The 11,810-nt window shown below is 59.9% G+C and overlaps 1 protein-coding gene and 1 non-coding gene across 2 annotated transcripts in view; both read left to right on the top strand.

Moving 5' to 3' along the window:
- LOC121341467 (transportin-2) overlaps window positions 1-9,639 on the top strand; it is a gene marked incomplete at its 5' end in the record, with an annotated part of 16,358 nt that extends 6,719 nt beyond the window's left edge. The window contains 9 exons of the mRNA XM_041414958.1: window positions 2,074-2,242; window positions 2,596-2,748; window positions 3,909-4,134; window positions 6,834-7,005; window positions 8,675-8,761; window positions 8,838-8,945; window positions 9,023-9,181; window positions 9,274-9,361; window positions 9,458-9,639. Of these exons, the coding sequence (XP_041270892.1) occupies window positions 2,074-2,242; window positions 2,596-2,748; window positions 3,909-4,134; window positions 6,834-7,005; window positions 8,675-8,761; window positions 8,838-8,945; window positions 9,023-9,181; window positions 9,274-9,361; window positions 9,458-9,639 (1,344 nt within the window). The remainder of the gene's footprint in view (window positions 1-2,073; window positions 2,243-2,595; window positions 2,749-3,908; window positions 4,135-6,833; window positions 7,006-8,674; window positions 8,762-8,837; window positions 8,946-9,022; window positions 9,182-9,273; window positions 9,362-9,457) is intronic.
- Window positions 490-556, top strand: LOC121341468. Its single transcript, XR_005953429.1, has one exon. It is a non-coding gene; the product is annotated as a small nucleolar RNA SNORD41 (small nucleolar RNA).
- Window positions 9,640-11,810: the final 2,171 nt, after the last annotated feature.

Here is an 11,810-nt window from a genome sequence, read left to right as displayed (position 1 = left end):
GGGGCTGTACTGGGAGCACTGGGAGGGCACTGGGGCTGTACTGGTGGCACTGGGAGGGCACTGGGGCTGTACTGGGAGCACTGGGAGGGCACTGGGGCTGTACCGGTGGCACTGGGGCTGTACTGGTGGCACTGGGGCTGTACTGGTGGCACTGGGAGGGCACTGGGGCTGTACTGGTGGCACTGGGAGGGCACTGGGGCTGTACTGGGAGCACTGGGGCTGTACTGGGGCTGTACTGGGAGCACTGGGAGGGCACTGGGGCTGTACCGGTGGCACTGGGGCTGTACTGGGGCTGTACTGGTGGCACTGGTGGCACTGGGGCTGTACTGGTGGCACTGGGGCTGTACTGGGGCTGTACTGGGAGCACTGGTGGCACTGGGGCTGTACTGGGAGCACCGGTGGGGCTGTACTGGTGGCACTGGGGCTGTACTGGAGCTGTACTGGTGGCACTGGGGCTGTACTGGTGGCACTGGGGCTGTACTGGTGGCACCGGAAGTGATGACAGCCTGGCGCTGACCCCCCTGATGGTCACTCGTGTTCGTACTGTCTGATCCGCCGCGGGGAGGGGCTCTGTCGCGGTGACGTCACGTCGCGATACGGCGACGACTTCGCATCGCAACGCGATGACGTCACGTGGCGGTGTGACGTCACGCCACAACGTGATGGAGTAATGTCACGATGCGGTGACGTCACGTTGCGATGCGATGACGTCATACTGCAATACGATGACGTTATGTCGCGATACGACGACGTCATGCTGTGATATGACGACATCACGTGACACAACGACGTCGCGTCATGATGTGGTGACGTCACACCACGATACAATACAACGACTTTACGTCGCGATGTGATGACGTCACCTCACGATACAATGGTGTTGTGCCACGATAATGATCACGATACGACTTTATGTCGCGATATGACGACGTCATCTCGCAATACAATGGCGCTACGCCATAACGCGATGACGTCACGTCACGATACAACTACTTTATGTCGCGATACGATGATGTCGTATCGCGATACGATGGCACTATGCCGCAATGCGATGGTGTCATGTCACGACACAATTACTTTACATCAGACGTCACCTCACGATACAATGGTGTTGTGCCACGATAATGCGATGACATCACGATACGACTTTATGTCGCGATATGACGACGTCATCTCGCAATACAATGGCGCTACGCCATAACGCGATGACGTCACGTCACGATACAACTACTTTACGTCGCGATACGATGATGTCATATCGCGATACGATGGCACTGTGCCGCGATGTGATGACATCACATCACGATATAACTACTTTCCGTCGCGATACGATGATGTCATATCGCGATACGATGGCACTATGCCATAATGCGATGACGTCACGTCACGATACAACTACTTTCCATCGCGATACGATGATGTCATATCGCGATACGATGGCACTATGCCATAATGCGATGACGTCACGTCACGATACAACTACTTTACGTCACGATACGATGGCCATAATGCGATGACGTATGGCACTGTGCCGCAATGCGATGACGTCACGTCACGATACAACTACTTTCCATCGCGATACGATGATGTCATATCGCGATACGATGGCACTATGCCATAACGCGATGACGTCACATCACGACACAACTACTTTACGTCGCGATACGATGGCACTATGCCGCAATGCGATGACGTCACGTCACGATACAATTACTTTATGTTGCGATACGATGATGTCATAACGCGATACGATGGCACTGTGCTGCAATGCGATGACGTCACGTCACGACACAACTACTTTATGTCGCGATACGATGATGCCATATTGCGATACGATGGCACTGTGCCGCAATGCGATGACGTCACGTCACGACACAATTACTTTCCGTCGCGACACGACAACGTCACGCCGCGATACGACTTTATGTCGCGATACAACAACATCACGTCACGATATGGCGGCGTCGCGCCGCGATGACATCGCGCCGCCGCACGACGACGTCACGCCGCGACACGAAGGCGTCATGTCGCGATACGACGACGTCATGTCGCGACGTGTGGCGATACCCGCAGGGCGACGTGGAGGAGGACGAGGCGGTGCCGGACAGCGAGCAGGACATCAAGCCGCGCTTCCACAAGTCGCGCACGGTGACGCTGGCGCACGAGGAGCAGCGCGGCGACGGCGGCGACGGGGACGGCGACGACGAGGACGACGACGACACGCTGTCCGACTGGAACCTGCGTACGGGCGGGGGGCTGGGGGGCTTGGGGGAAGTGCTCGGCGGCGGCGCTGGACGTGCTGGCCAACGTGTTCTGGGGTGTCCCTGCAGATTCTGGGGTGCCCCAGTGGGTTCAGGGTGCCCCAGTGGGTTCAGGGTGCCCCTGCGGGTTTCGGGGTGCCCCGAGGGTTTTGGGGTGCCCCGTTAACCCCTCGCTCCCCAGGGAAGTGCTCGGCGGCGGCGCTGGACGTGCTGGCCAACGTGTTCTGGGGTGTCCCTGCAGATTCTGGGGTGCCCCAGGGGGTTCAGGGTGCCCCTGCGGGTTTCGGGGTGCCCCGTGGGTTTTGGGGTGCCCCGTTAACCCCTCGCTCCCCAGGGAAGTGCTCGGCGGCGGCGCTGGACGTGCTGGCCAACGTGTTCCGGGAGGAGCTGCTGCCGCACCTGCTGCCCCTGCTCAAGGAGCTGCTCTTCCACCTCGAGTGGGTGGTCAAGGAGTCGGGGATCCTCGTGCTGGGGGCCATCGCCGAAGGTGGGCACCCCAAAAACACCCTGGGGGGGATCACAGCCCTGGGGGACCCCAAATGCAGCCCCAAATCCATCCTGATCCAGGGGATCCTGGAGCTGGGGGCCATGGCTGAAGGTGGGCACCCCAAAAACACCCTGGGGGGGATCACAGCACTGGGGGACCCCAAATGCAGCCCCAAACCCGTCCTGATCCAGGGGACCCCAAAAACAGCCCCAAACCCATCCCAGTCCAGGGGATCCTGGAGCTGGGGGCCATGGCTGAAGGTGGGCACCCCAAAAACACCCTGGGGGGTGTCACTGTCATGGGGGACCCCAAATGCAGCCCCAAATCCATCCTGGAGCTGGGGGCCATGGCTGAAGGTGGGCGCCCCAAAAACACCTGGGGGGGATCACAGCGCTCAGGTGCTGATCCCACACCTGATCCCACCCCCACCCCCAGGCTGCATGCACGGTGCCGTACCTGCCTGAGCTGATCCCACACCTGATCCCACCCCCACCCCCAGGCTGCATGCACGGTCCCGTCCCTGCCTGAGCTGATCCCACACCTGATCCCACCCCCACCCCCAGGCTGCATGCACGGTCCCGTCCCTGCCTGAGCTGATCCCACACCTGATCCCACCCCCACCCCCAGGCTGCATGCACGGTCCCGTCCCTGCCTGAGCTGATCCCACACCTGATCCCACCCCCACCCCCAGGCTGCATGCACGGTCCCGTCCCTGCCTGAGCTGATCCCACACCTGATCCCACACCTGATCCCACCCCCTCCCCCAGGCTGCATGCACGGTGCCGTACCTGCCCGACCTGTCACACCTGATCCTACACCTGATCCCACACCTGATCCCTGATCCCTCTCTCAGGCTGCATGCAGGGCATGGTGCCCTACCTGCCCGAGCTGATCCCACACCTGATCCCACACCTGATCCCTGACCCCACACCTGATCCTGTGTCACAGGCTGCATGCAGGGCATGGTGCCCTACCTGCCCGAGCTGATCCCACACCTGATCCCACCCGGCATCGTACCGCACCTCTCACACCTGATCCCACACCTGATCCCTCCCCCAGGCTGCATGCAGAGCATGGTGCCCTACCTGCCCGAGCTGATCCCACACCTGATCCCACACCTGATCCCTGATCCCACACCTGATCCCTGATCCCTCCCCCAGGCTGCATGCAGGGCATGGTGCCCTACCTGCCCGAGCTGATCCCACACCTGATCCGCTGCCTGGCGGACCGCAAGGCGCTGGTGCGCTCCATCGCGTGCTGGACGCTCAGCCGCTACGCGCACTGGGTGGTGGCGCAGCCCCCCGAGCTCTACCTGAAGCCCCTCATGACCGAGCTGCTGCAGCGCATCCTGGATGGCAACAAACGCGTGCAGGAGGCGGCCTGCAGGTGGGACAGGGAGGGGGGACACCGGGGGGGATGGGGCACTGGGGACAGTGGGGGGGACAGGTGGGACAGGTGACACAAACAACACCGGGGTGGGATGGGTGGGACAGGTGACACTGGGGACGTTACAGGCTGATGGCACAGGTGGTTTGGGGACAGCGGGGTGGGACAGGTGACGCAGGTGACACCGGGGAGCCCCCCGGGGGTGATGACAGCGCTGTCCCGATCCCAGTGAGGACGCTCGGTGTTCGTACTGCCTGACCCGGGGGGCCGCGCCGCTCCGGGGCTGCGGGGGGGTTTTGGGGGGTCCTGGGGGCTTTTGGGGTGTTCCCACGAGGTTTTTGGGGTCCCCGAGGCACATTTGGGGTGTCCCTGTGTAGTTTTTTTTGTGTCCCCGTGATGTTTTTGTGTCCCTGTGATATTTTTGTGGTGTCCCTGTGATATTTTTGGTGTCCCCATGACATTTCCAGTGTCCCCATGACACTCCGGTGTCCCCATGACGGTGTCCCGGTGTCCCCATAGACATTCCCGTGTCCCGGTGACCCTGTCCCGGTGTCCTGGTGTCCTGGTGACCCCATCCCGTGTCCCAGTGATGTTCCGGTGTCCTGGTGACATTCCCGTGTCCCTGTGACCCCGTCCCGTGTCCCAGTGATGTTCCGGTGTCCCGGTGACCCTGTCCCGGTGCCCTGGTGACATTCCCGTGTCCCCCTGACCCTGTCCTCCTGACCCTGTCCCGGTGTCCCCATGACATTCCCGTGTTCCGGTGATGCTGTCCCGGTGTCCCGGTGTCCCGGTGACCCTGTCCCGGTATCCTGGCGTCCCCCTGACCCTGTCCCGTGCCCCGGTGTCCCGGTGACGCTGTCCCGGTGTCCCCCTGACCCTGTCCCAGTGTCCCGGTGACCCTGTCCCGGTGCCCTGGTGACATTCCCGTGTCCCCCTGACCCTGTCCCGGTATCCCGGTGTCCCCCTGACCCTGTCCCGTGTCCCGGTGACATTCCCGTGTCCCTGTGACCCTGTCCCATGTCCCGGTGACCCTGTCCTGGTGTCCCGGTGACATTCCTGTGTCCCGGTGACCCTGTCCCGGTCTCCCGGTGACCCTGTCCCGTGCCCCAGTGACGCTCCGGTGTCCCAGTGTCCCTGTGACTCTGTCCCGGTGTGTCCGTGACCCTGTCCCATGTCCCGGTGACCCTGTGCTGTGCCCCGGTGTCCCCCTGACCCTGTCCCGTGTCCCGGTGACATTCCCGTGTCCCTGTGACCCTGACCCTGTCCCAGTGTCCCTGTGACCCTGTCCCATGTCCCCGTGACCCTGTCCTGGTGTCCCGGTGACATTCCTGTGTCCCGGTGACCCTGTCCCGGTCTCCCGGTGACCCTGTCCCGTGCCCCAGTGACGCTCCGGTGTCCCAGTGTCCCTGTGACTCTGTCCCGGTGTGTCCGTGACCCTGTCCCATGTCCCGGTGACCCTGTCCTGTGCCCCGGTGTCCCGGTGACATTCACATGTCCCGGTGACCCTGACCCTGTCCCAGTGTCCCTGTGACCCTGTCCCATGTCCCCGTGACCCTGTCCCGGTGTCCCGGTGACCCTGTCCCGGTGCCCCGGTGTCCCGGTGTCCCCCTGACCCTGTCCTGTGTCCCGGTGACATTCCCGGTGTCCCTGTGACCCTGTCCCGGTGACCGTGACCCTGTCCCGGTGTGTCCGTGACCCTGTCCCATGTCCCGGTGACCCTGTCCTGTGCCCCGGTGTCCCGGTGACATTCACATGTCCCGGTGACCCTGACCCTGTCCCAGTGTCCCTGTGACCCTGTCCCGTGTCCCGTGCCCCGGTGACCCTGTCCTGTGCCCCGGTGTCCCGGGGACATTCACATGTCCCGGTGACCCTGACCCTGCCCCGGTGACGCTCCGGTGTCCCAGTGTCCCTGTGACTCTGTCCCGGTGTGTCCGTGACGCTGTCCCATGTCCCGGTGACCCTGTCCTGTGCCCCGGTGTCCCGGGGACATTCACATGTCCCGGTGACCCTGACCCTGCCCCGGTGACGCTCCGGTGTCCCAGTGTCCCTGTGACCCTGTCCCGTGTCCCGTGCGACCCTGTCCCATGTCCCGGTGACCCTGTCCTGTGCCCCGGTGTCCCGGTGACATTCACATGTCCCGGTGACCCTGACCCTGTCCCAGTGTCCCTGTGACCCTGTCCCATGTCCCCGTGACCCTGTCCCGGTGTCCCGGTGACCCTGTCCGGTGACCCTGTCCTGGTGTCCCGGTGACATTCCTGCGTCCCGGTGACCCTGTCCCGGTGTCCCGGTGACCCTGTCCCGTGCCCCAGTGACGCTCCGGTGTCCCAGTGTCCCTGTGACTCTGTCCCGGTGTGTCCGTGACCCTGTCCCATGTCCCGGTGACCCTGTCCTGTGCCCCGGTGTCCCGGTGACATTCACATGTCCCGGTGACCCTGACCCTGTCCCAGTGTCCCTGTGACCCTGTCCCATGTCCCCGTGACCCTGTCCCGGTGTCCCGGTGACCCTGTCCCGGTGCCCCGGTGTCCCGGTGTCCCCCTGACCCTGTCCTGTGTCCCGGTGACATTCCCGGTGTCCCTGTGACCCTGTCCCGGTGACCCTGACCCTGTCCCGGTGTCCCCCTGACCCTGTCCTGTGTCCCGGTGACATTCCCGGTGTCCCGGTGACCCTGACCCTGCCCCGGTGACGCTCCGGCCCCGCAGCGCCTTCGCCACGCTGGAGGAGGAGGCGTGCACGGAGCTGGTGCCGTACCTGAGCTTCATCCTGGACACGCTGGTGTTCGCCTTCGGCAAGTACCAGCACAAGAACCTGCTCATCCTGTACGACGCCATCGGCACGCTGGCCGACTCCGTGGGCCACCACCTCAACCAGCCGGTGCGTCCCGGTGTCCCCAGACCCCCCGGTGTCCCCCGGTGTCCCCAGACCCCCCCGGTGTCCCCCGGTGTCCCACGGTGTCACCAAACACCCACAGTGTCCCACGGTGTCCCCAAACACCCCCGGTGTCACCAAACCCCTCCCAGTGTCCCCAAACACCCCCGGTATCCCACAGTGTCACCAAACACCCCTGGTGTCCCCAAACCCCCCCGGTGACCCACGGTGTCCCCAAACCCCCCCGGTGTCCCACGGTGTCCCCAAACACCCCGGTGTACCACGGTGTCCCCAAACACCCCCGGTGTCCCACGGTGTCTCCAAACACCCACGGTGTCCCACGGTGTCCCCAAACATCCACGGTGTCCCCAAACACCCCTTGGTGTCACTAAACCCCTCCTGGTGTCCCCAAATCCTCACCGTGTCCCACGGTGTCACCAAACCTCCCCAGTATCCCCTGGTGTCCCCAAACCCCCACAGTGTCCCCAAAACCCCCTCTCCAGTGTCCCCAAATCCTCACCGTGTCCCACGGTATCCCCAAACCCCCTCTGGTGTTTCCAAAACCCCCCCGGTGTCCCCAAACCCCCCGGTGTCCCCTGGTGTCCCCAAACCCCCCTTGGTGTCACCAAACCCTCCCCAGTGTCCCCAAATCCTCATGGTGTCCCCAAACCCCTCCCAGTGTCACCAAAACCCCTCTGGTGTCCCCAAGCCCTCCGGTGTCCCCCGGTGTCCCCAAGCCCCCCAGTGTCCCCTGGTGTCCCCAAGCCCCTGGTGTCCCCTGGTGTCCCCAAGCCCCCCGGTGTCCCCCGGTGTCCCCAAGCCCCCGGTGTCCCCTGCTGAGCCCGGTGATGACCACAGACATTCGAATCCCGAATTCCCCCTGTGGATCTCTGTGCTCTGAGGGCCTCAGGCCACGGCTGGTGGCCCCTGCTGGCTGTCCCCAACCCCTGCTTGGTGTCCCCAACCCCTGCTGGGTGTCCCCAAGCCCCCCGGTGTCCCCCGGTGTCCCCAAGCCCCCGGTGTCCCCTGCTGAGCCCGGTGATGACCACAGACATTCGAATCCCGAATTCCCCCTGTGGATCTCTGTGCTCTGAGGGCCTCAGGCCACGGCTGGTGGGCTTGGTGTCCCCAACCCCTTCCTGCTGTCCCCAACCCCTGCTTGGTGTCCCCAACCCCTGCTTGGTGTCCCCAATCCCTGCTGGCTGTCCCCAACCCCTGCTTGGTGTCCCCAACCCCTGCTTGGTGTCCCCAACCCCTGCTTGGTGTCCCCAACCCCTTCCTGCTGTCCCCAACCCCTGCTGGCTGTCCCCAACTCTTTTGGGGTGTCCCCAGCCCCTGCTTGGTGTTCCCAATCTCTCTCTCCTGTCCCCAACCCTCTCAGGGTGTCCCCAACCCCTCTGGGGTGTCCCCAGCCCCTCTGAGATGTCCCTAGCCTTGTGTCAACCCAGCCCGGTGTCCCCTGTCCCCAACCCCTCTGGGGTGTCCCCAGCCCGGTGTCCCCTGTCCCCAACCCCTCTGGGGTGTCCCCAGCCCGGTGTCCCCTGTCCCCAGCCCCTCTGGGGTGTCCCCAGACCCCCTGGGGTGTCCCCAGCCCGGTGTCCCCCTGTCCCCAACCCCTCTGGGATGTCCCCAGCCCGGTGTCCCTGTCCCCAGCCCGGTGTCCCCCTGTCCCCAGGAGTACATCCAGAAGCTGATGCCGCCGCTGATCCAGAAGTGGAACGAGCTCAAGGACGAGGACAAGGACCTGTTCCCTCTGCTGGAGGTGGGGCAGTGGGTGGCCCCAGGGGGGGGTGACCGTCCCCGAGCCACCCCCCCACGATGTCCCCCGCTGTCCCCAGTGCCTGTCCTCGGTGGCCACGGCCCTGCAGAGCGGCTTCCTGCCCTACTGCGAGCCCGTCTACCAGCGCTGCGTCACCCTGGTGCAGAAAACGCTGGCCCAGGCCATGGTGAGCCCCTCCCCCGCCCCGGGGGGGGTCAGGGGGGGTGACACCCACGGCGACAGTGACACTGTCACCCCCCCCAGATGTACAACCAGCACCCCGAGCAGTACGAGGCCCCCGACAAGGATTTCATGATCGTGGCCCTGGACCTGCTGAGCGGCCTGGCCGAGGGGCTGGGCGGCCACGTGGAGCAGCTGGTGGCCCGCTCCAACATCATGACCCTGCTCTTCCAGTGCATGCAGGTGACAGGGCTGGGGGGGACGCCCCTGAGCCCCCCAAAACCCCCGGGGTGTCCCCCAAAAAAGCTCAGGGGTGCCCCGGCTGTGCCCGGCAGGACACGATGCCCGAGGTGCGGCAGAGCTCCTTCGCCCTGCTGGGCGACCTCACCAAGGCCTGCTTCGTGCACGTCAAGCCCTGCATCGGTGAGTTTTGGGGTTCCCCTGGGCCGGGGGGGGACGCCCCCGAATTCATCTCGGGGTTTGGGGGGGGGTCTGTGCTCAGCTGTGCCCCCTCCCCAGCCGAGTTCATGCCCATCCTGGGCACCAACCTGAACCCCGAGTTCATCTCGGTCTGCAACAACGCCACGTGGGCCATCGGCGAGATCTGCATGCAGATGGGTGAGAGACCCCCCCCGGCACCCCCGAACTTCTCTGACCCCCCCCGGGCACCCCCAGACCCCCCTTGGGGACCCCGAAACTGAGGGACCCCAAAACTGAGGGACCCCGAAACTGAGGGACCCCGAAACTGACTGATGGGGACCCCGAAACTGAGGGACCCCAAAACTGCTGGGACCCCAAAACTGAGGGACCCCGAAACTGAGGGACCCCAAAACTGATGTGGGACAGGGCTGGGGGGGACCCCAAAACTGCTGGGGGACCCCAGAACTGCTGGGGACCCCGAAACTGAGGGACCCCAAAACTGCTGGGACCCCGAAACTGACTGGGACCCCAAAACTGACTGACCACAAAACTGCTGGGGACCCCAAAACTGACTGATAGGGACCCCAAAAACCTGCCGGGGACCCCAGAACTGCTGGGGACCCCAAAAACTGATAGGGACCCCAAAACTGACTGACCCCAGAACCTGCTGGGGACCCCAAAACTGACTGATAGGGACCCCAAAAACCTGCCGGGGACCCCAAAAACTGACAGGGACCCCAGAACTGCTGGGGACCCCAAAAACTGATAGGGACCCCAAAACTGACGGGGACCCCAAAAACTGGGGGGGAACAAGGCTGGGAACCCCAAAATTGACAGTGGGGAAAGAGAGACCCCAAAACTGCTGGGGGGACCCCAAAACTGCTGGGGGGACCCCAAAACTGCTGGGGCTTTTTGGAATGCAGATTTCTTTTATTTAATTGTATCAAATTGATTGAATTTGTGGAGAGGAAGGAGAAGAAAAAAGGGTCAGGGTTTGTTTTAAAAGGTTTATTTTAAAAAAATATCATTATAGTTCAGAATTTTATTGTGTTTTAAAGTTTTAAATTGTAATTTTTTAATTATAGTTCAAAATTTTATTACGTTTTACAGTTTTAAATTGTAATTTTTAAATTATACTTCAAAATTTCATTACGTTTTACAATTTTAAATTGGGACTTTCACTGAGTGATTGATGCAAAATGCAAAATTAGAAGTACAGAAATATGTAGATATTATTGAAATCTTAATATTATAACTACAGAAATATGTAACTACAGTAAAATAGATCAATATAAATATGTAAATTAGGTGGAATATGTAAATAGATATTATAAATGTTAATATGCAAGATATATAAGAATAAATATAAATAGATACTATAAACATAAATATAAATATGTAAAATAGATTGAATATTTAAATATAAATTATTAAATACATAAATATACATTATTTATATATTTTTAATATATATTTAAAATATATAAAATAAATATATAAATAGATAATATATATAAATAGGTACTATAAATATGCAAAATATATAAAATAAATATATACATAGGTACTATAAATATGTAAAATCTGTAAATATATCAACAGATACTAAAAATATAAATATGTAAAATAGATAAATATATAACTAGATATTGTAAATACACAAATATAGAAAATTAAATAAACAGATGAGTTACCAATAGATCACCACGTAAATATCACGAATACACAAAGAAACACCTGAAAGAATTGGATGTAAAATGACAAATCCCAAATCCTCAAACCCCAATCCCCAAATCTCCAATGCCCAAATCCCCAGTCCCAAACCCCCCAAATCCCACACCCCAAATCCCAAACCCCTCAAATTCCCAAATCCCAAACCCCAAATCCCCAAATTCCCAATTCCCAAACCCCAAATTCCCAATTCCCAAACCCCATAATTCCCGTTTTCCACCCCTAAATCCCCCTTTTCCACCCCAAAATTCTGCTTTTCCACCCCAAAATCCCCCTTTTCCTCCTCTAAATGTGCACCTCCCCAAAATCCCCCTTTTCCACCCCAAAATCTCCCTTTTTCACCCCAAAGTTCCCCATTTTTCACCTCAAAATCCCCCTTTTTGCCCAAAATCCAGGTTTTTCACCCCAAAAATCCCCATTTTCCCCCAGGTGCACCTGCCCAAAATCTCCATTTTTCCCCCTCAATTCCCCATTCTTTTCCCCCCTAAAATCCCCATTCTTTTCCCCCCTAAAATCCCCATTCCCCCCCCCAAATCCCCATTTCTCCCCTCAAAATCCCTCTTTTTTTCCCCAAAAATCCCCATTTCTCCCCAAAATCCCCGTTTCTCCCCCCAAAATCCCTCTTTTTCCCCAAAAAATCCCCATTTTTGCCTAAAAAATCCCCTTTTCTCCCCCCCAATTCCCCCATTTCCCCCCCCAAATCCCCTTTTGCCCAAACCCC

This window comes from Onychostruthus taczanowskii, unplaced genomic scaffold (assembly GCF_017590055.1).
Source record: "Onychostruthus taczanowskii isolate IOZ18803 unplaced genomic scaffold, ASM1759005v1 scaffold489, whole genome shotgun sequence".
Classification (NCBI taxonomy): domain Eukaryota; kingdom Metazoa; phylum Chordata; class Aves; order Passeriformes; family Passeridae; genus Onychostruthus; species Onychostruthus taczanowskii.
This window is presented reverse-complemented; position numbering and strand designations above follow the sequence as displayed.